General features: G+C 38.2%; 1 protein-coding gene across 1 annotated transcript; it reads right to left on the reverse strand.

Annotated features, from left to right (window-relative positions):
* Positions 1-464: 464 nt before the first annotated feature.
* LOC132114957 (protein phosphatase PTC7 homolog) lies at positions 465-8,746 on the reverse strand. Its single transcript, XM_059523360.1, has 6 exons — positions 8,280-8,746; positions 5,876-6,055; positions 3,756-3,954; positions 2,232-2,355; positions 2,011-2,140; positions 465-1,175 (listed from the first exon to the last, which is right to left on the reverse strand). Exons 1-6 carry the CDS (start codon positions 8,479-8,481, stop codon positions 1,117-1,119), a joined length of 894 nt encoding a protein of 297 aa, XP_059379343.1. The 5' UTR covers positions 8,482-8,746; the 3' UTR covers positions 465-1,116.
* Positions 8,747-24,408: the final 15,662 nt, after the last annotated feature.

Below are 24,408 nucleotides of genomic sequence, written 5' to 3' on the forward strand. Positions count from 1 at the left end.
TTCACAGATGCTAACATTAGCTTTGTGCATAAACACCTCGAGGGATATTTTAAAATTAAGTTTTACATGAAAAAAGGAAGAAAAAAATACTTCAACAGAATCCACACAATTATCAAACTCTCATATACAGTACATCTGATGTGTAATAGCCTTCACTTTCCAAATGCATACATGTCATCGATAAATATACAGCCAGTTTTCCAAATATCTACACATCGTAAACGTTCTTATCTCACATACACACACACACCACATGCATGTGCACTTCTTAAAAGTGGTTTGAGTGGGACTGCTTTTCCTCTCAACACATCCCACAATCTCTTGCAGTCTGTTGTACTGCTGTAATTACGTCAAAAAATCCAGAGTAATACAGTTTTAAATGAATAAATATGAAAGGAAAAGGTTACTGTCTCCCCAAGCAAACTAATTTGTCCTGTACTTTGAATCTGACTCTGATTTCACTTGTTCTGCAAAAGCGTCTTCATTAATTAATATCTCAAAGGAAAGGCATTTCTATGGTTGATCATTAACTTTGACAGTTTTTCGATTTCAGTCTAGTACTGTAAAGTTACACCTCAGCTTACTTCCCAGAATACAAACTCTTCATCAGCTAGCAAAGAGTCTGTTGTAGTCACCCGTGCCTGATCACATCTCATCTCAGCTGGCATTCCCACTGGATGACGCTTCCATCTCAGTGTTTTTCTTGATATGGAAACTTTCTTTTTTGGGACCAATTCAGATTGTTTTTCCTTTCTCTCTCATTCTTTCTCCATTTTTGGCCTTAAAGCCACATCATTACTAACTACTCATTCATCACTGGACGACAGGAACACTGGCGATTCTTACAGACGTACTGGAGAAGTGTTCAACACCTGTTGTAGCCCTTGTCAAACACAACTCGACATTAGCAGTCCGTTTCAAGGTGATCTTTGTCTTGAGCCTGCAGATGACATCATATGAAGTACGGAGTAGTAAGGCCGAAGAACCCAAGGAACAGATGTCCCTGCCAGAAACAGAAAGCTGAAACAGCCCTCAATCCTGCCAGCAGGAAACAGCCGCCAGTCCAGTGGCAGAGAGGAAGACAACAAGAGAAGCATTTTGCTGCCCTTGCGAGCGTTAGTCTGTGTACTCAGCTACAATTGACAGCAGAACGGTGATGTCATCTGGTTTTCCTCCTTTGGTGAGGAAAAAAAAAGAGGGAATGTTGTCAAGACTACAGATATGCTCAACATCTACAATCCCATGCCATTGAATACCTGACAGTTAGGAGTGTAAAAATGCATCAGTCTGATAATGAATTGAATGCACCGATTATGGATTAAAATTACTTGACTATTACTACCCAATTAACTATGCATCCATTTGGACATGCATCTATCCTCATGCAAAATATAATCTGGAACCTATTTCCAGTGGAAAAACCAAAGACACTTACAGTGCACTTAAAGTATGCATTTCTTTTAGCATTTTCTAGAAATTAAACCTATGACATTTGTCTTAATTATAATTTTGAAAATAATTATGAATCACACCAAAAAAATGTAACTGAACCAATGTTGTTTCAGTATCATAGAGACACTGTTATAGTTTTTCTTAATATATTTTGAATTAATTTAATTTATTTTTGAAAATGAGAGCTGTTGCTTTGGCAACTAGCACAATTATGATTTAAATGTTTTATTTATTTATTTATTTTTTATCTCAGTTAATGGTTATTTTATTTAAATTAACAAAATATTTTAATGGTTTTAGTTTCATAGTTAACCCTGATTTAAAACCGAAACAGAATTATAATCAAATTTTCAAGTGCATTGATCAAAAAAATTGCATACTTTCAATGCAATATAAATTCATGTCAAATGTAAATGCACAGCATGATTTAGCAAAGAATTGTAATCATTCCACTGTCAATGCAAATGCGTACACTCTTAGTGCCAAAGATGACTAAGAAAAAACTGTAAAGAAAAAGTAAAGCAGTAGTTGATGCTTGTTCAAAAGGTTATCTCTCACCTCTGACATTCAAGCCATTATCGCAGGCAAACTGTGCAAATGGAGACATGTAATTGGGGTCGTATGCTAGAACATGGGCCTGTTCTGCAATACTCTTGGCTGTTTGCTGGATGCTTTCATAGTTGGTATTCTGAAAGCAGAGGACACAATTAGTATTAGTGCTGCTGGAGGACAGAGAAGTGGACCGAAGGAAGTCTTGTTACAAACAGATGTTCTGCTACCTTGAGCTTTTTGAGTTCTTGTAAAATCATGTAGTCCGGCATGTTGTCAAAGAGACCGTCTGTAGCTGTGAGTATGATGTCACCCAACTGGACATCGAAGGAAGCGCTATCGGCGGCCTCAGGGCTGTGGGAAACGAGAGAACAGAAAGTTGTTACCTAAATGCAAGTCAACTTTCGATAGTTTAGTTATGTAATGTGATATTTCGGTTTTACGTTTAACGTATCTGAAAACAAAACATCTGACTCTCTCAATCTCAGGTACACAACGATCCATCGAAACCAGCTACATAACTGCACATTTTCAAGTTGAAATGTGTTTAGAGCTCTAAAAAGCTATCAAGCAGTACTGTAGCTGAACATATTTAGGAGCACAAGTTGGGAGCAATAAAAGTGGTTTCAGTCTAAGAAGCTTATAGCTTGATCCTCATTACAGTATAAAGCACGCGGAAACGTACAGATCAGCTGTGAAGTGTCATGTTCCTGTTCCAGGAAGTCTGTGGCAGACGCTATTTACACGGACTCTACGAATACACTGGCTGACTTTTCCCTTCGTCTGTGCCAGACCGTCCGGCTAGTCCCAGGTCACACGGTTTAAACTTGATACTTACTTTGAATACAAACTTGGAGAAATTAAGAAGTGGAAACAGTTCTAAATTGGAACGGTTTAAGATTAACCCACAAACTGAAGAATACCAGGCCTCAGAGTACTTCTTCCAAACTAGCTCATGTGTCTGTCAAAGAGAAATCAGCTAATGTCAGGATTTACAGAGGTCACGCTAAGGTTGTCTCCATTAGCTCCATTGGCAAGATTAAATGTGACCGGATGTAGCTCAGAGCAGAAAGAGCCTAACAATTCCACTTAAGTGTGATAAAGTCGCTGTAGTTTCCTTATTTAGGGATCTGTTTACCAGACACTGATCAGACGGGATGCTTGGATTACAAGTACAAATTACAGGATCAGTTGATGTTAAGTTGCAAAAAATGTGTTAATCACAGGCTGGATTTAGTCACATAATCTTTGCAATTGTGGAAATTGCAATCAGTCAACAATTGCAATCAAATCAAAAGCGTGATTCAACCCCTAAATTGTGATTTAAAATACTATTAATGATCAATTAATTAAAAGAACACTTACATGACATCTTAAAAAGCTAGAAAATAAATCAACATTTTAAATAATATTGAGGTAGTTATTGGCTAAATGTGATTAAGCCAATTAGTTGCAACTGAAAATTCTATCCATTTTTTGGGTGGATTAATTTAGTGCAGAATTATAATTGTTTTTCTTCTGACAGTTTAAGCCATTCTGATCTGAAATAAGAGCAGAGAGATCATTACATATCCAGATCATAACACACGAGTGACTAATGGACTGATAATCCAGTCGAGTTAATAACCAGAGTGAGAAACTAATCATGCTCTCATACTGACAGCCAGCGGATTACGCCTCGCTCGCGGGGACACGATGCTGTTACATAATGAGAAAGTGAGGGGAAAAAGTCACATAAAAGCAAACGGTCTCACCTGTCACTGAGGACGGAGCCCTCTGCCTCAGGAGGGGCGATAGAGAGCTGGAAAGGGGTGTTGAAGTAGTGCTGCTGTTCATCAGACCTGTGGACCACCTCTCCTCCTCGAACCACCAGAAAGCCAGAGTCGCCCAGGTTTGCCGTGTGGAGCTGGTGACTCTGCCGGTCTAATACCACGATACACGCTGTGCTGCTTCCTGAAGACAAGAAAGACTGTCACATCATGGGTACTATAAAATATAATGCTCATTTCTTTCTAAAATACCCTGTAGAGCCAGTGTTCCCTTTTTTAAAGGGAAATTAACACACTAATTGCTTGCTTTCAGTTGTCTTTGCAAGTATTTTATTTGTGCTGTGCTGAAAATCATTTTCCTAATTTGGTTAGAACAGGCTTTGTGGAACTTGTACGTCGTAGTCCTCACTGATCTGTACAGAGCCCTGCACATGACATGCAAGAAAAAAATTAATTGTGCGCACGATTTACTAATTCGTTCCCTCAATGTACTAAAACGTGCACATGATTATTATTGCGTTTCCTCGGTTTACTAATGCGTTCCCCCGATTTGCTAAATCGTGCGCACGATTTAGCCTACTATTTTTTTCCTGCATGTCATGTGCGGGGGCTCCGTAGATCTGAGCTTATGCAACTCTGTTTTAAGTGCAAAAAGAGCATTATTTGTAGATAATTCTGGCAGTGTTCACTTAAAAACTGAGGTGCAATTAGTTTGATCAGTGAGGACTATGACAAATAGTTCCAAAAAGAAATACCTAATCTGTGCAAACTGGAAGAAAACAAGCTCACAAAAAGATTCAATCCAAGATTTGGTGATAATATAGCATAATGAGAGATTTACAAGCACTTTTTGAAAGCTCTCCATTTTTTTTACCAAGAACAGCAGAAGTGTAAAAAGTTGGAAAAAATAAATATAAATTCACTTAATTGTTATACACAGTATGAGCAAAATTATGCAAATAACATTTTCAGGAAAAAGAATGTCTTCTCTAAATGACTGGAACACAACGTTAAGGCTTAAACAGACAAATACTACATTTCAGCTCTAAGTTTACTCTTAAAATTAAAGGTTCCAGATGGGGTTTTCACAGCAATGCCATTTTGGGTTCCCCAAAGAACCTTTTAGTAAACCATTTTTCTTTTTAATAATCTAAAAAAACTTTTTCCACTATAAATGGAATGTAAAGGTTCTATGGATGTTTAAGGTTCTGTATTGAACCTCTGATGCCAATAAAGAACCTTTAGTTTTAGATCCAGAGTGTTGTATCAAACCTGGAATATCACTTTAAACCGACCATACCACAAAAACTGCCCTTTAGCTTTGAATGTGTGCAGATTTACCAAAATCCAATCTTGTGACCAGTACACTCTGTCTGTGACTCATGCAGCCCACAGCGTGTTTCTGAGAGCAGCACACTGTACAATGACTCATTTCTGTCCATTATATTTTAGTTACGACTTTGATCTCATCCTGAAAATAAAAAAATGAGCCAAGGCCATTCACTCAAAACATTTCCCTCCTATGACAGGAAAAATAAAACTTTACTCTTGACTTTCCAAAAACATAACACCCATTCCTCAGTTTTATGGTGTATCCATGTGTACGGTCACAGAGATTGCACGCAGACACCTTAAGTGGGAATGTTTGATGTCAGATGCTAAAGTTGTATCACAGTCTTTGAATACTTGGACTAGACGTGCTGCAAATGCAATGATTAAAGAGAGAGGGATTTTAAGCATGCAGAATTGGTTGAACCTGTATTGATAAACAATAGAACTTTGTTTCGTAGTGAAAGCATGACGCATGCTCTCCTGTTTACGCAAGCATTTTAATAGAAGTGAAAGGAACACCAAATTGCGCGACTGCACCTTAATTGAAGCCAGAGGATAATGCTGCAATCCCAGCAGCCTCAAACACATTACGATCTAATCTCTCAACAGTTTTCATTACAAAACAGAAAATACATTTGAGAAATAAATCTAAAACGCTAATGCTTTTTTTCTGTGCTGCATTTGAAAATAAACTTTCATTGTACACACTGCAGACATACATATTCTAGCTTTGAAATAAATTCACTACATAATCCATAATCGAATATGCTCACCTAATAGTGGTATTTTGTTCTGAAGTAGCTCATAATAGCTGGTGGTGAGGATTCCCACGGGGGTGTTTGGCACAAATCGTCCTTCTTTAACCAGCCGCTCACACATCCTCATGAGTGTCCCAGAGAACTGCGAGGGGTCGACCCCGTAGTCACGCCAGCCACCTACACCATCAGCCACACCTACAAGTGACAGAAAAACACGATTAGAAAGCTGCACTTTATAAATGATTAAGTGACACTAAGATTTTAGTCTAAGTCTGTTCATAGAAAGAAATTAATACTTGTATTCAGGAAGGAATCATTAAAGTAATCAAATGTCATTTACAGAGTACATTTTGAGTTGCAATGTTCGTAAAGCTTAATTTAATTCCGGTGTAATTTAAATAGCAATTTTGTGCCCATTTGCCATCATGCGATTGTGTTTTTATAGGCATAATACATGCATTCAGCTATTGAAAGGCTCACAATAATCAACCACTAAAGTACTGATTGACGATGGTATGTAATATTGAGAAAGCAAACATTTACAGCCTACACCCCCCACAGACGTCATGTGCATATCCAAATATGTCCACCAAACTGGGAATTTTCCCTACAAAGCGCTCCCAGCTTCCCTTCTGACAGACAATGAGCAGGAACCCGCGTTTGTGACCATACAAGGCAAGTCCCCTCACATCACCCTGCATCCTCTCGTCAGCTCACCTCTAAAAACACTACTGGGATTTCCACAGCTAGATAACAGCTCTGTTCTTGTTTCTTATTGTCATCTTAAAGACAAGAGACCATGACAGACCCCTGCTCGTGTGTTTGAGTTGTAGAAGAGGGTTTATATCCTTGGTTAATTTGACTTTTTTTGACGTATGGCTTTCCAAAATTGTTCCCTTTTCCGGGAACAATTGCCGGGACACATTACCCGTGTATTTTCCGGAATCACAGTGTGAAAAGGGCTTTGTGCCTTGGCAGACCTGTTAAGAGACCTGCTAACATGTTTCCGTTTGAATTTGTAGGCATACTTGTTATGAGTGGATTAAATGACAGGCAAAATAGGTACAAGGACTATTCAACTTTGAAGACTACTAAAAAAAAGATTTCTAAAAATATAATTAACCATTCTCAAATGAAGCATGAACTAAACGATCTGCTTTCTTCGAAGATCTGCATTGTAAGGCACTGTAATTACTCAAGACAAAAGAAGACTCAAACCCTGGTCTGTGGTCTTCAGTGTACATCTTTTGTTTTGCACCCACAAATCTTTCAGACGGACTTCCTTGCAACTAAATAGTGGGTTTTGTGTTACATAAAAACTCATGTGCACTCTCCATAACCCGAAAAAAAGTTAAAATTCTCAGCTTATTAACATTTTTTTTTATGGTAACAGGTCTATAAGTTTGGACAATTTTTTTCTTAATTTGGATCTTGCGGCTGTAATAAAGTTTGATTGATATAAGGTATGGAATAGTATTAATGTATCACTGTAAATTCTTGCAGCATTGTCAAAGGAACTACTTCCGCTAATATCCATGTTTACATTTTAATTTAAAATACAAGTCACTTTGAGCTGTCAAAATGAGTTTTTGTAGCCTAACACATGATCATTTTATAATATCTCATCTCACTTTGTGCTCATAACAGACAGTTCAGAAAGCACTGTGCTCATTTTAATTAGTAACTAAAACAGTTCAGACCCTCCAGTCACGTGGAGTACTAAACATTAGACAGACTCCCACTCATCTTATATTCTGTTAGTGTTTGTAGACAGCTGTAGCGAAATCAATTGTATTGCATTTGCAGGAGTATATGTACAATTACTTTCAAGACAACAAGCACATATTCAAACAATTATTATAAAAAAGAAAAAAAAAGAGGTAATTGTAGTATGCGTGATTCTTTTTCCATCTGTAGGCTTATTGGACGCGTCTTTCTACTGGAACGTTACTGACGTCACAATATGAAATGTTACTTTGTTGCGAGCAACGTCGGTTTAAAATTCCACACAGAACGTTCATAACGTCCCGTTTGATGTCACTGTAACAAAATGTTACAACAGTGATTTTTATATTCATGTGCTTCATTATTTATAGAATACGATAAATATATAGCAGTTATAAAACCGAAGCTTTGTTATTATGTAATATGTTTTATGTAAATGTATGTATTTTTGGTGTTTTAATTAAATGCATTATAAATTAACGTTCAGGTAAGATTAAACAGGGTTTTGCTAGTTACTGATATATACAGAATGATGGCTGTAAAAGCTTTTGTTGGCGCACAGACCACCGATGTGCTCCAGTTTGTGACGTCAGAAGCGATTCAACCACGAAGATACTTGACTAAACCAGCTCTCCCAAACAAATGTCTTTGCATGTAACACAAAGGGCCTTTAATCGTTTGAATGATTACATACCTAACACATCAGCAGACCTGTGTCGGGCTATAAAGCACGCGTCGTCTCCATAACACATCCCTTTCTTCAAGATCCCCTTTCGAAAATCCTTCCCGAAGCCGAAGCTGGCGGACACCAGGCTGTAATCGCGGCTGTCGGTTTGAGAGAGTCCGCCGATGACCGCTCGGGCCACCAGTCTACCGTACGAAAGAACGGACAGCATCACCCCCGGACTCTGCAGGGGTGGGTGGTTTTAATTAGAGGACTAGCAGCAGATCCACGGCTCGAGATGAAGTCTGGGGATGTCACAGGCACCGCATCCACGAGGTCAATCAACGACGTTACACCAGCACCGACCTTCAAATTGTCGCTGTCGTTAAGGATCGGTCACATTCAGCTCTTCATAGCGATCGATCCGATGGGATTCAGAACAGCCAAGTCGATCCGGGTTTTGCAGAACTCTTTCTTTCCATCGCTGCTCGCGCGCGTCTGTCCGTGAACTGCTGCAGAAGGCCGAGACGCGACTGAAGTCTTGTGACTGCTTTGACGTCACACGCCGTTACGCAACCCTTGTACCTTTAATGGAGAAGGACACAACCCTGTGAAACAGTAGTGACAGGGGACTTTTTGTCCAGTCCCTCTCTCAGGAATAGAAAAAACTGGCAACTCTTTCAGAAAGATATAATTACTGTATCTCTTGTAATATCGTATTGGATTCATTCTTTTAAAGATATTCCCTGGTAGAAAAGTGTGGTCCTTACCTAACAAATATCTAAACATTTATAAGATTAAAGAGATATCTTCCAAGTTGCTAACACCGATTTTACCCTGTCAATCTTAATTTAAAAAAAAAACCTTTCTTGAGATGGATCTCCTTTATGGAGGGGAAGATGAGTCTGTCCTTCATCTTTTTTGGGCATTGTGTCCAACTTTTGGAAAGAAATGTATATGTTTGTATGTGCTTCTATCTTAGACAATTGTTTTTTTATTTCGGTGTTTAAGGATGTTTTATTTGGATTTCATAATTCTAAAAATAATCTAAAAGACAAGTATTTTCTAATAAATCTATTTATTTTTCTAGCTTTATTTATTTATTTATTTTTTTTACATAAGTGCAAATGTTTGTCTTTTAAACTCTATTTATTATGTTTGGTAATGACTTGAAATGTTATTTGGATATTATCTCTTCTTCCAGCAATTCATAAAATCCTATATGTTGTGCACTAAGTATAATATTTATGCTTTTTTAGAATTGTGTGACAACAATGCTGTTGACTATGTATTTTATAAGGGAGGCAGGGATTTAGCAACGTTTTTTTTTCTCCTTTATTTCTTCTTGAACTTTTTTTTTTGGGGGGGGGGGTAATGTTGTAATCTGTTTTGTGCTGTGAACATGTGTATTTACCTTTATATATGTTAAATTAACAAATAATAATGATAATAAAAAACTTTAATGGAATATATGCAAACACAAAAAAGGGGTTCATTGAGACCAATGAAAGAGACTTGTTGACAGACACAGGCCGTTGAGTTAATTTATAAAATAAGATGTACATATTGAACCTGGTAACACTTTAATTTACTATCACTTTAATTCATTTAAATTTAATTTGATTTACTAACTAAAATGTAAGGATTTAACCTCTGAGTAAAAATACTCCGCTATCCTTGGACCTGCACATGTCAGTGTACACAAAGAGTTTAAGCACATTTTACAGATATGAAATATTATGGCTCTTGAATATTAATAAGTGGGTGTATTTTTAATAAAAATAGTTTGGCCCATGTCTAGTTCTGTTTGTTGAGGTGCTGTCTTGACATCGCAGCCCCTTCCTTGGTAAAATACAAAGATATTCAATTTGAAATATTCAGATTCTGGTTATAAACAATCTTTTTTTATTTTTTTATTTGTGATTCAGGATTGGACATTTGAAGAGTTATAGTCAATTTGGAGGTGTAATGCATGTGGCAAGAGCTTTACTCTGTGGTTTCAGTCACATCGGGACACAGGCCAAGAACATGGACTTACAAACCTCTGGTTAAAGGCCAGTGTTTGAAGTTCTCAGCATGTGTTAGTTGAACTTGGCTGAACCACAGACTGTATAAATGCATAAACTAGACCAGTACTGGCTCTGATGTGTTGATTTTTTTAAATTATTCACTTGCATTTAATTCTTGAAGGAATTAAAGCTGTACTGAGTGAAAATCTGGTTATCTGTTGGAAATGTTGTAGGGAACATGAACTCTATTAAGTTTGGTAGTTTATAATACTCTATCAATTTCAAATGCAGTTGTTGTTTTATGAAACCCGCTATGAATTGTGTAAGACTTTGTCGCCATCTAATGGTCGTTCTTACGCGGTACAGTTTAGACAAACAGGTTTCATTAGCTTCATTCGAATATTATTAACTTATCTTGTATAGCAAGATATATTATATCTCGTATATTATTTTACATTTTTACCACAATCATAAAAACTGTTTGTAGCGCAAATAGTTTTACTGTTTATTGCACTTTATTCTTCTAGTTATTTAATAGCGACTAATGACTCGGAAGCCTCGCACATTAGCTCGCGTTTCTATAACTGATCAGTTAAAAAATGTTACCTGAATGTGTTTTTGCATTGATCTTAAATGTCTTGTATAGTTTTTAAATACTGTACTTTGTTCACCAAAAATAGTAAATCAAAATATAAATTTATAGTGACTGAATATATCAGCTATTTGCCAAAACCTTCACATTATCTTGCACTTGCAAGCACTGGTATTTTCACTGGTCATGCAAGTGTAGTTGCTTCCTAATGCAAAAGCAGTCTAATATTATTTCGTATGACTCAGTAATGTCAAGCTTGTTTCTATGCCAGTGTTTTGATATACAACCCAAATTCCGGAAAAGTTGGGACGTTTTTTAAATTTTAATAAAATGAAAACTAAAAGACTTTCAAATCACATGAGCCAATATTTAATTCACAATAGAACATAGATAACATAGCAAATGTTTAAACTGAGAAAGTCTACAATTTTATGCACAAAATGAGCTCATTTCAATTTAGATTTCTGCTACAGGCCTCAAAATAGTTGGGACGGGGCATGTTTACCATGGTGTAGCATCTCCTTTTCTTTTCAAAACAGTTTGAAGACGTCTGGGCATTGAGGCTATGAGTTGCTGGAGTTTTGCTGTTGGAATTTGGTCCCATTCTTGCCTTATATAGATTTCCAGCTGCTGAAGAGTTCGTGGTCGTCTTTGACGTATTTTTCGTTTAATGATGCGCCAAATGTTCTCTATAGGTGAAAGATCTGGACTGCAGGCAGGCCAGGTTAGCACCCGGACTCTTCTACGACGAAGCCATGCTGTTGTTATAGCTGCAGTATGTGGTTTTGCATTGTCCTGCTGAAATAAACAAGGCCTTCCCTGAAATAGACGTTGTTTGGAGGGAAGCATATGTTGCTCTAAAACCTTTATATACCTTTCAGCATTCACAGAGCCTTCCAAAACATGCAAGCTGCCCATACCGTATGTACTTATGCACCCCCATACCATCAGAGATGCTGGCTTTTGAACTAAACGCTGATAACATGCTGGAAGGTCTCCCTCCTCTTTAGCTCGGAGGACACGGCGTCCGTGATTTCCAACAAGAATGTCAAATTTGGACTCGTCTGACCATAAAACACTATTCCACTTTGAAATAGTCCATTTTAAATGAGCCTTGGCCCACAGGACACGACGGCGCTTCTGGACCATGTTCACATATGGCTTCCTTTTTGCATGATAGAGCTTTAGTTGGCATCTGCTGATGGCACGGCGGATTGTGTTTACCGACAGTGGTTTCTGAAAGTATTCCTGGGCCCATTTAGTAATGTCATTGACACAATCATGCCGATGAGTGATGCAGTGTCGTCTGAGAGCCCGAAGACCACGGGCATCCAATAAAGGTCTCCGGCCTTGTCCCTTACGCACAGAGATTTCTCCAGTTTCTCTGAATCTTTTGATGATGTTATGCACTGTAGATGATGAGATTTGCAAAGCCTTTGCAAGTTGACGTTGAGGAACATTGTTTTTAAAGTTTTCCACAATTTTTCTACGCAGTCTTTCACAGATTGGAGAGCCTCTGCCCATCTTTACTTCTGAGAGACTCTGCTTCTCTAAGGCAAAGCTTTTATAGCTAATCATGTTACAGACCTGATATCAATTAACTTAATTAATCACTAGATGTTCTCCCAGCTGAATCTTTTCAAAACTGCTTGCTTTTTTAGCCATTTGTTGCCCCCGTGCCAACTTTTTTGAGACCTGTAGCAGGCATTAAATTTTAAATGAGCTAATTAAGTGGATAAAAGTGTAAAATTTCTCAGTTTAAACATTTGCTACGTTATCTATGTTCTATTGTGAATAAAATATTGGCTCATGTGATTTGAAATTCCTTTAGTTTTCATTTTATTAAAATCTAAAAAACGTCCCAACTTTTCCGGAATTCGGGTTGTACATTCAGGAAAGAAACACCAGAAATCAAGGTCATTCTGTGTGTACTTGCTGTATAGAAACTTGTTGACCTATAACCTAGCAAACCTATCAAAGGGCCGTGAACTGTTGTGGATTAATAAGTGGATGGTAGGAATTTGTGTTTGTTTAGACTAAGATGACTCACCTCAGCAGAAGTTTGTGTAAAAACTGATTCAAATGATTCGCGAACCCGCTATGAACTCCCAAACTGACTCAAATGATTCGCGGACCCGCTCCGAACTCTCGAACTGATTCAAATGATCCGCGAAGCCGCTCCGAACTCCCAAACTGACTCAAAGGATTTGCGAATCCGCTACGAACTCCCAAACTGACTCAAAGGATTTGCGAACCCTCTTTGAACTCCCAAACTGACTCAAATCATTCGCGAACCCGCTCCGAACTCCCGAACTGATTCAAATGATTCGCGATCCGCAAACTGACTCAAATGATTCGCGAACCCGCTTTGAACTCCCGAACTGACTCAAATGATTCGTGAACCCGCTACGATCTCCCGAAGTGATTCAAATGATTCGTGATCCTCAAACTGACTCAAATGATTCGCGATTCCCAAACTGACTCAAATGATTCGCGAACCCGCTTTGAACTCCCCAACTGACTAAAATGATTCGTGATCCCGTATCGAACTCCTAAAATGACTCAAATGATTCGCGAACCCCCTACGAACTCCCGAACTGATTCAAATGATTCGCGATCCCGCTCCGAACTCACGAACTGACTCAAATGATTTGCGAACCCGCTACGAACCCCCCTACTGATTTAAATAATCCGCGAAGCTGCTCTGAACTCCCGAACTGATTCAAATGATTCGCGATTCCCAAATCGATGACTTCTCTGAGGTGGTCGGATCACATCAGATTGTGGTAAATCTTGCAGATCATGACTTATATCTACTCTTCCTCTCCCTGCAGTTTGGTAATATAAAGATTCCTCCTTTGAACTCCCACCTCTTCTGTGGGTTTTATTGTTCTGGGTCTGAATTTGAGCTCCTGGTTCTCAAAAAAGTAACACTTTCAATCTCCAATGTGAATGTTATGACGACAAACTCTTAGAAAAAAGGGTTCATTGGGGTTCAATATAGAGGGTTCTTATGCTAAAAAGGTTCTATAATGACAAGAAAGAACCCTTTTGGCACAAAGGTTCTTTAGGCTATTATTCATTCATTCATTCATATCTTGAATTTTGTGATCATTCACATGCATTCATAAATGCATTTGAATACACTGAATAATGCAGTGAAAGAACGCAATCCAAATGCACATGTGCAAATGTATGACTTCATCATGTATCTTTACATTAGCCTAGATGTGTTCACTTTTTAGGCTCGATTTCTTTAGTTTTTGAATATACTTGATACTGTTAAAAGGCACATCATTAAAACAAAAAATAAGAGTTCACATATCACACCTAAACACGTGTGGAAAACGTAATTATAACTAGCTACTAAATTAGTTAAAAATGCCTATCCATATACAAGCTATGATTCCCAAAACCCCAAACTGAATCAAATGATTCGCGAAACCGCCGAACTGATTCAAATGATTCGCGATCCCGCTCCGAACTGCCGAACTGATTCAAATGATTCGCGATCCCCAAACTGACTCAAATGATTCGCGAACCCGCCAGGAACTTCCGAACTGATTCAAATGATTCGCGATCCCGCTCCGAACTCCCGAACTGATTCAAATGATTTGCGATCCCCAGACTGACTCAAATGATTCGCGAACCCGCTTTGAACTCCCGAACTGACTCAAATGATTCGCGAACCCGCTACGAAATCCCCAACTGATTCAAATGATTCGTGATCCCCAAACTGACTCAAATGATTCGTGAACCCGCTTTGAACTCCCGAATTGACTCAAATGATTCGCGAACCCGCTCCGAACTCCCTAACTGATTCAAATGATTTGTGATCCTGCTACGAACTCCCGAACTGAATATACAAGACTGAACCACATAGATGTGAAATATAAAGGCTATCATGATCATTTTGCAAACAATGAACCATTGATTTGTTTAGTTTATAATACGTTTTAATTTTAACTTAAACAAATACAACATATAACATTCAAAACTCATTGGCTTAGACTGCATTTGAAGAAAAATAAACACATCAGTTTTCTGTAGCCTTGTGCAAACTTATTCAATAGAATTAGACTTCTAGAATGTTCTTTCCAGTGCAAAAAATAATATTTGTAATTTAATTAGACAACATTTTAAGGAAGTGTAGTGCAAATATCTTTATATAATTATACTTCCATTATAATTAACTTTCCAGTGCAAAACAATAATACATAAAAAAACAATTACTAATTAAATAATAATTATTTACCTCCTCAAGAAACCCATCAGGAAAATTTGTCAAATTATACATACAGACGGTTGATCTGGGAACGCCCCCGGGAATGCCCCGTCACGTGAGGGGAATTTAGCCCGTGGGGGAAAACATTGCCTTGGCGCCAATTGAAATACACGGGACAATCAAGCCGAAGAGTTGCTGTGTCATTTTCTGTACCTCCAATAAATTAACAAATTATGAACTGAAGTTCTATGTCCTTTCTAATAAACATACAGAACCGGAAAGGATGACAAAATGGCAACAAGCAATAAGTTGTGAGGATGATCAAGGGAAGTTATGGAATCCCAAGACTAAGCTTGTGTGTGTGTGCAGTCGGCATTACATCAAAGGCATGCTACGTTAACATTGTGTACATTATTAACGTTATCAAAACTGTGTAAGGTTGTTTCAGAAAGTGGCATGCATATATAATTAGCCTTATCATTCTACCTTAAGCAAAACTATGTAGCCTAGTGTCGAACCTAAACTCGCATGAAAATGCGTCTGCTAAGAGGTGTAGTCTACGTGATACGCTGTATTCCCACTAGAAAAGGCCAAGGATTTCCGTATACCCACTTAAAAAAGCGCGAGGATACGTAACAACTTAGTTTTGTGTCTGAACTTTTACACTTTTATTCATAAATTCACACCGTCTGTGTTTGCAAAGCGACACGGATAGAATCGCGGAATCCAGTCACAAATGGAACTTGCTGTATAAAGCAGAACGTCACGGAATTTGGCTATTTCTGAATGAATACATCTACAGTAGAGTTATACAATGAATCAAATATCGATATGGACTAGTGCAGTTTTTGATGTCGGGGCCCAAATTTTACAGTACAAAGTGGCCCAGGGCCCAATCAAATATTAGCACTGTATTGGTTGTTATTGTTATTGGTTATATTGATCTCACCCTTGGTTTGATTTGTATTCAATAACTAAATGAAATCCACTTGCAGTTTAACAGTTCATTATTATTGTGTATATAAACCTGCACATACAACAAGATGCCAACCACACAACAGTTCAGGGAACAAATCAATCTGCATCAAGAACAAAATTAAAAGGCTCAAGTCAGGCATATTAACACACAAAATCAGTATCAAGTATCAAGTAATCAGTTACAAAAAAATAAAAAAAAATTATATAAATTAAATAAAAACAATAAAATGTTTTGCGAAAATAAATCAATTAAAAATAATATTTTTCAAACTAAATACGTTGTAAATGAAAATTGAAATAAAGTGCAAATGAAAAAATATAGCTTTATAATCTGCTAAATAAAAAATAAATAAAAAAATGGCCTGCTTTTTATTTTTTCTTGCAACTGATGCTGTATGTCTGTGGCCATGGCCGCGATATGATTTGGTCTCCCCTTTTCCACTTTAAAAATGTCTCCGCCTGTTTCACACATACTCCGTCTGCAGTGTTTATGCAGTCCGTGTGCATGTGTGTGGAGCAGAAGCAGCACAGACTCATTGTGCTTTCACACAGGACACGTTTGCAGTCCGCTACTGATCTGCGGCTGTTTAGACCACAAGCACAATATTTGTTCATTATTTTATATTTAAAATCATGTAGAAAAATAAATTAAAACAAACAAACAACAACAAAAAAGCTTTTTCATGATTGTGATACTCTTATCACAGTACAGTAACAATCTTTCATAGACATTAGTATAAACTCAAATATAAACAACGTATTATTCATGCACTTGACTTCTAGGTTTGTATAATAAGTTGCTCAAGCAAGCGGCAACACATTTAAATACAACATTTAGCCTAATTTTCTTGTTGGGCAATCACAAAAATTTAAAATTAAAATTCACCACTGACAGAAACAGTCAGCTCTGGTGCCTTGTGCATTTAAATCTTTATTACAAGCAATCCCTAAGGTCTTAATGAGCTTTGTTTTTCCCCCTCCAAAAAAGTGCATATATTGCGTTTCCTTGTTTGCCTAAAGGTGCTTTTTTTCTTGTTTTAAACCTAGCCAAAAAGCCGTATGTTGTCTGCGAAACACAGTAGGCTTTAATTCTACAAATGTATTGTGAAATGACTGCATTTCCATGTCAATCCATGTTAATTTTTACTGTGAACAATGCACTGTCACTTTAATTCAGCGAGTGCAGCACAGCAAAAATAGACTCAGTACAGGCCATAGACAGTGGGTACAAGGCGGATCAGAAGCACAGCGGTAGGATTCGCGAGACCACGTGATTTGCCTGTTCAACAATACAGTCTATGGTCCATCATAGCTTTTCTTGATTTATTTTTGTTCTAACATGGTGTTGGCTAAATGTTAATGTTTTGTCCGGTTTAATTATGTTTATTCCAGTCATGCAACTCCTGCAATTAAACTCCACACCACTTCCTTTTTTTTATTGTCCTTGTGGTGTCATATAATAATGTGAGGTTTTTCAACTTTAACTCTTGTCATCTATTTCTGGCCTCCTAGAATGAATATAATAATGTGAAATATGATTGGGAGTCTGCACAGCGTGTTTATTTTGAAATGCACATGATTTTGTGACCTCTATTTTGTATTTGCTGTGCGGTTTGGACGTGGGGTGCGTCAGAAATAGACTAGGTGCCTATCTTTAGCGAAGCGGTGCGGAGAGCTACTTCTGCGATGCTTTTGAAAATTGCCGCAGAGCGTCTGGTGTAAACACAAGCATATACTAGAGTGACCACGATCAGCTCCGGTAGCCGCGTCGGAGCCGTAACGCACCACAGACGTGTGCTGTGGAAATCAGGTGAAACAGGCGTAACTTTTGCTTCAGGCTATGGTTGACTGAGTGTCTTCTTCTGCTTATTAGCGCTTGTTAAACAACTGATGCATTACAGCCACTAGTGGTGGGATGGTGTATTGTAACTGTCTCATGGATAACAGTGGTCATTGTAGTGTCTGTAACTTGTTTGGGCCCTCGGGGCCCACGGGTGGAAAACGTAAAGTTTTTTGCGGCCCTCCAGGTACCGTTTATGGCCCAAGCGTGGGCCACGGCCCTATGGTTAAGAATAGGTGGACTAGTGTATGTGAATATTAAAGTTAAAAGAGACTACAATTGTTCTACGCGTCTCTGGGAATGAGCGCTCTATATTTGCATTTTTGTCATTCAAATACACACGATGTTCGCTGTGTTTTCCCCCACGCCGACTCCGTCCCCAACTATGACTAGATGCCGACTGTATGTCAAGGAGCGGGAGACAGGAACACAACAAGGGGGAACACTGGGGAGATGTATCAGAATGAGCTTTATTGCCAGGTTATGTTCACTCATACGAGGAATTTGTTTTCGTGACAGAAGCTCCGCAGTACAACATAATGACAGTGACAGAACAAAAAACACAAAATGGAATAAAAAAAAAAAAAATACAAATAGGTAGGTAAGGAACGAAAATATACAAATTGACAATGTATGGCAGGTATATTACAATGAGCATTATGTATGTACAGGTATATTATGTGCAAAAAATTTAAGTGTATGCTAAGTGTGTTAAATAAGTGTATGTATATATACATATAAACAGTGTAGTGTGTTCAACAGTTTTAATCAATTGTTCATTAGATGGATTGCCTGAGGGAAGAAACTTTTCCTGTGTCTGGTCCTTCTGGTGCTCAGTGCTCTGTAGCGTCGACCAGATGACAACAGTTCAAAGAGGGAGTGTGCTGGATGTGAGAGTGATTTTGCCAGCCCTTTTGCTCACTCTGGATAAGTACAGTTCTTGAATAGATGGGAGAGTTGAACCGATGATTCGCTCAGCAGTCCGGACAACCCTCTGTAGTCTTCTGAGGTCAGATTTAGAAGCTGAGCTGAACCAGACAGTTACTGAAGTGCAGAGGATGGATTCGATGATAGTGAAGTAGAACTGTTTCAGCAGATCCTGTGGCAGGTTAAACTTCCTCAGCTGGCGAAGGAAGTACAACCTCTGCTGGGCCTTTTTCACAATGGAGTCAATGTGAATGTCCCACTTCAGGTCCTGAGAGATAGTGGTGCCCAGGAACCTGAATGACTCCACTGCAGTCACAGTGCTGTTCATCATGGTGAGTGGGGGGAGTGCAGGGGGGTTTCTCCTGAAGTCCACGATCATCTTCACTGTTTTGAGTCTGTTAAGCTGCAGGTTGTTTAGAGTGCACCAGACAGCCAGCTCTTTAACCTCCTGTCTGTAAAGAGGATCCACGGCTCGAGATGAAGTCTGGAGATGTCACAGGCACCGCATCCACGAGGTCAATCAACGACGTTACACCAGCACCGACCTTCAAATTGTCGCTGTCGTTAAGGATCGGTCACATTCAGCTCTCCATAGCGATCGATCCGATGGGATTCAGAACAGCCAAGTCGATCCGGGTTTTGCAGAACTCTTTCTTTCCATCGCTGCGCACGCATGTCTGTCCGTGAACTGCTGCCGAAGGCCGAGACGCGACTGAAGTCTTGTGACTGCTTTGACGTCACACGCCGTTACGCAACCCTTGTACCTTTAATGGAGAAGGACACAACCCTGTGAAACAGTAGTGACAGGGGACCTTTTGTCCAGTCCCTCTCTCAGGAATAGAAAAAACTGGCAACTCTTTCAGAAAGATATAATTAGGCTACTGTATCTCTTGTAATATCGTATTGGATTCATTCTTTTAAAGATATTCCCTGGTAGAAAAGTGTGGTCCTTACCTAACAAATATCTAAACATTTATAAGATTAAAGAGATATCTTCCAAGTTGCTAACACCGATTTTACCCTGTCAATCTTAATTTTAAAAAAAAACCTTTCTTGAGATGGATCTCCTTTATGGAGGGGAAGATGAGTCTGTCCTTCATCTTTTTTGGGCATTGTGTCCAACTTTTGGAAAGAAATGTATATGTTTGTATGTGCTTCTATCTTAGACAATTTTTTTATTTTGGTGTTTAAGGATGTTTTATTTGGATTTCATAATTCTAAAAATAATCTAAAAGACAAGTATTTTCTAATAAATCTATTTATTTTTCTAGCTTTATTTATTTATTTATTTTTTTTACATAAGTGCAAATGTTTGTCTTTTAAACTCTATTTATTATGTTTGGTAATGACTTGAAATGTTATTTGGATATTATCTCTTCTTCCAGCAATTCATAAAATCCTATATGTTGTGCACTAAGTATAATATTTATGCTTTTTTAGAATTGTGTGACAACAATGCTGTTGACTATGTATTTTATAAGGGAGGCAGGGATTTAGCAACGTTTTTTTTTCTCCTTTATTTCTTCTTGAACTTTTTTTTTTTTTGGGGGGGGGGGGTATTGTTGTAATCTGTTTTGTGCTGTGAACATGTGTATTTACCTTTATATATGTTAAATTAACAAATAATAATGATAATAAAAAACTTTAATGGAATATATGCAAACACAAAAAAGGGGTTCATGGAGACCAATGAAAGAGACTTGTTGACAGACACAGGCCGTTGAGTTAATTTATAAAATAAGATGTACATATTGAACCTGGTAACACTTTAATAAATCAAATGAGAATTTTTTTTGCATAAAATTTTGATTTACTAACTAAAATGTAAGGATTTAACCTCTGAGTAAAAATACTCCGCTATCCTTGGACCTGCACATGTCAGTGTACACAAAGAGTTTAAGCACATTTTACAGATATGAAATATTATGGCTCTTGAATATTAATAAGTGGGTGTATTTTTAATAAAAATAGTTTGGCCCATGTCTAGTTCTGTTTGTTGAGGTGCTGTCTTGACATTGCAGCCCCTTCCTTGGTAAAATACAAAGATATTCAATTTGAAATATTCAGATTCTGGTTATAAACAATCTTTTTTTATTTTTTTATTTGTGATTCAGGATTGGACATTTGAAGAGTTATAGTCAATTTGGAGGTGTAATGCATGTGGCAAGAGCTTTACTCTGTGGTTTCAGTCACATCGGGACACAGGCCAAGAACATGGACTTACAAACCTCTGGTTAAAGGCCAGTGTTTGAAGTTCTCAGCATGTGTTAGTTGAACTTGGCTGAACCACAGACTGTATAAATGCATAAACTAGACCAGTACTGGCTCTGATGTGTTGATTTTTTTAAATTATTCACTTGCATTTAATTCTTGAAGGAATTAAAGCTGTACTGAGTGAAAATCTGGTTATCTGTTGGAAATGTTGTAGGGAACATGAACTCTATTAAGTTTGGTAGTTTATAATACTCTATCAATTTCAAATGCAGTTGTTGTTTTATGAAACCCGCTATGAATTGTGTAAGACTTTGTCGCCATCTAATGGTCGTTCTTACGCGGTACAGTTTAGACAAACAGGTTTCATTAGCTTCATTCGAATATTATTAACTTATCTTGTATAGCAAGATATATTATATCTCGTATATTATTTTACATTTTTACCACAATCATAAAAACTGTTTGTAGCGCAAATAGTTTTACTGTTTATTGCACTTTATTCTTCTAGTTATTTAATAGCGACTAATGACTCGGAAGCCTCGCACATTAGCTCGCGTTTCTATACCTGATCAGTTAAAAAATGTTACCTGAATGTGTTTTTGCATTGATCTTAAATGTCTTGTATAGTTTTTAAATACTGTACTTTGTTCACCAAAAATAGTAAATCAAAATATAAATTTATAGTGACTGAATATATCAGCTATTTGCCAAAACCTTCACATTATCTTGCACTTGCAAGCACTGGTATTTTCACTGGTCATGCAAGTGTAGTTGCTTCCTAATGCAAAAGCAGTCTAATATTATTTCGTATGACTCAGTAATGTCAAGCTTGTTTCTATGCCAGTGTTTTGATATACAACCCAAATTCCGGAAAAGTTGGGACGTTTTTTAAATTTTAATAAAATGAAAACTAAAAAACCTTCAAATCACATGAGCCAATATTTAATTCACAATAGAACATAGATAACATAGCAAATGTTTAAACTGAGAAAGTCTACAATTTTATGCACAAAATGAGCTCATTTCAATTTAGATTTCTGCTACAGGCCTCAAAATAGTTGGGACGGGGCATGTTTACCATGGTGTAGCATCTCCTTTTCTTTTCAAAACAGTTTGAAGATGTCTGGGCATTGAGGCTATGAGTTGCTGGAGTTTTGCTGTTGGAATTTGGTCCCATTCTTGCCTTATATAGATTTCCAGCTGCTGAAGAGTTCGTGGTCGTCTTTGACGTATTTTTCGTTTAATGATGCGCCAAATGTTCTCTATAGGTGAAAGATCTGGACTGCAGGCAGGCCAGGTTAGCACCCGGACTCTTCTACGACGAAGCCATGCTGTTGTTATAGCTGCAGTATGTGGTTTTGCATTGTCCTGCTGAAATAAACAAGGCCTTCCCTGAAATAGACGTTGTTTGGAGGGAAGCATATGTTGCTCTAAAACCTTTATATACCTTTCAGCATTCACAGAGCCTTCCAAAACATGCAAGCTGCCCATACCGTATGCACTTATGCACCCCCATACCATCAGAGATGCTGGCTTTTGAACTGAACGCTGATAACATGCTGGAAGGTCTCCCTCCTCTTTAGCCCGGAGGACACGGCGTCCGTGATTTCCAACAAGAATGTCAAATTTGGACTCGTCTGACCATAAAACACTATTCCACTTTGAAATAGTCCATTTTAAATGAGCCTTGGCCCACAGGACACGACGGCGCTTCTGGACCATGTTCACATATGGCTTCCTTTTTGCATGATAGAGCTTTAGTTGGCATCTGCTGATGGCACGGCGGATTGTGTTTACCGACAGTGGTTTCTGAAAGTATTCCTGGGCCCATTTAGTAATGTCATTGACACAATCATGCCGATGAGTGATGCAGTGTCGTCTGAGAGCCCGAAGACCACGGGCATCCAATAAAGGTCTCCGGCCTTGTCCCTTACGCACAGAGATTTCTCCAGTTTCTCTGAATCTTTTGATGATGTTATGCACTGTAGATGATGAGATTTGCAAAGCCTTTGCAAGTTGACGTTGAGGAACATTGTTTTTAAAGTTTTCCACAATTTTTTTACGCAGTCTTTCACAGATTGGAGAGCCTCTGCCCATCTTTACTTCTGAGAGACTCTGCTTCTCTAAGACAAAGCTTTTATAGCTAATCATGTTACAGACCTGATATCAATTAACTTAATTAATCACTAGATGTTCTCCCAGCTGAATCTTTTCAAAACTGCTTGCTTTTTTAGCCATTTGTTGCCCCCGTGCCAACTTTTTTGAGACCTGTAGCAGGCATTAAATTTTAAATGAGCTAATTAAGTGGATAAAAGTGTAAAATTTCTCAGTTTAAACATTTGCTACGTTATCTATGTTCTATTGTGAATAAAATATTGGCTCATGTGATTTGAAATTCCTTTAGTTTTCATTTTATTAAAATTTAAAAAACGTCCCAACTTTTCCGGAATTCGGGTTGTACATTCAGGAAAGAAACACCAGAAATCAAGGTCATTCTGTGTGTACTTGCTGTATAGAAACTTGTTGACCTATAACCTAGCAAACCTATCAAAGGGCCGTGAACTGTTGTGGATTAATAAGTGGATGGTAGGAATTTGTGTTTGTTTAGACTAAGATGACTCACCTCAGCAGAAGTTTGTGTAAAAACTGATTCAAATGATTCGCGAACCCGCTATGAACTCCCAAACTGACTCAAATGATTCGCGGACCCGCTCCGAACTCTCGAACTGATTCAAATGATCCGCGAAGCCGCTCCGAACTCCCAAACTGACTCAAATGATTCGCGAATCCGCTACGAACTCCCAAACTGACTCAAAGGATTTGCGAACCCTCTTTGAACTCCCGAACTGACTCAAATCATTCGCGAACCCGCTCCGAACTCCCGAACTGATTCAAATGATTCGCGATCCGCAAACTGACTCAAATGATTCGCGAACCCGCTTTGAACTCCCGAACTGACTCAAATGATTCGCGAACCCGCTACGATCTCCCGAAGTGATTCAAATGATTCGTGATCCTCAAACTGACTCAAATGATTCGCGATTCCCAAACTGACTCAAATGATTCGCGAACCCGCTTTGAACTCCCCAACTGACTAAAATGATTCGTGATCCCGTATCGAACTCCTAAAATGACTCAAATGATTCGCGAACCCCCTACGAACTCCCGAACTGATTCAAATGATTCGCGATCCCGCTCCGAACTCACGAACTGACTCAAATGATTTGCGAACCCGCTACGAACCCCCCTACTGATTTAAATCATCCGCGAAGCTGCTCTGAACTCCCGAACTGATTCAAATGATTCGCGATTCCCAAACTGACTTCTCTGAGGTGGTCGGATCACATCAGATTGTGGTAAATCTTGCAGATCAT

The sequence above is a fragment of the Carassius carassius genome, chromosome 34, assembly GCF_963082965.1.
Source record: "Carassius carassius chromosome 34, fCarCar2.1, whole genome shotgun sequence".
Classification (NCBI taxonomy): domain Eukaryota; kingdom Metazoa; phylum Chordata; class Actinopteri; order Cypriniformes; family Cyprinidae; genus Carassius; species Carassius carassius.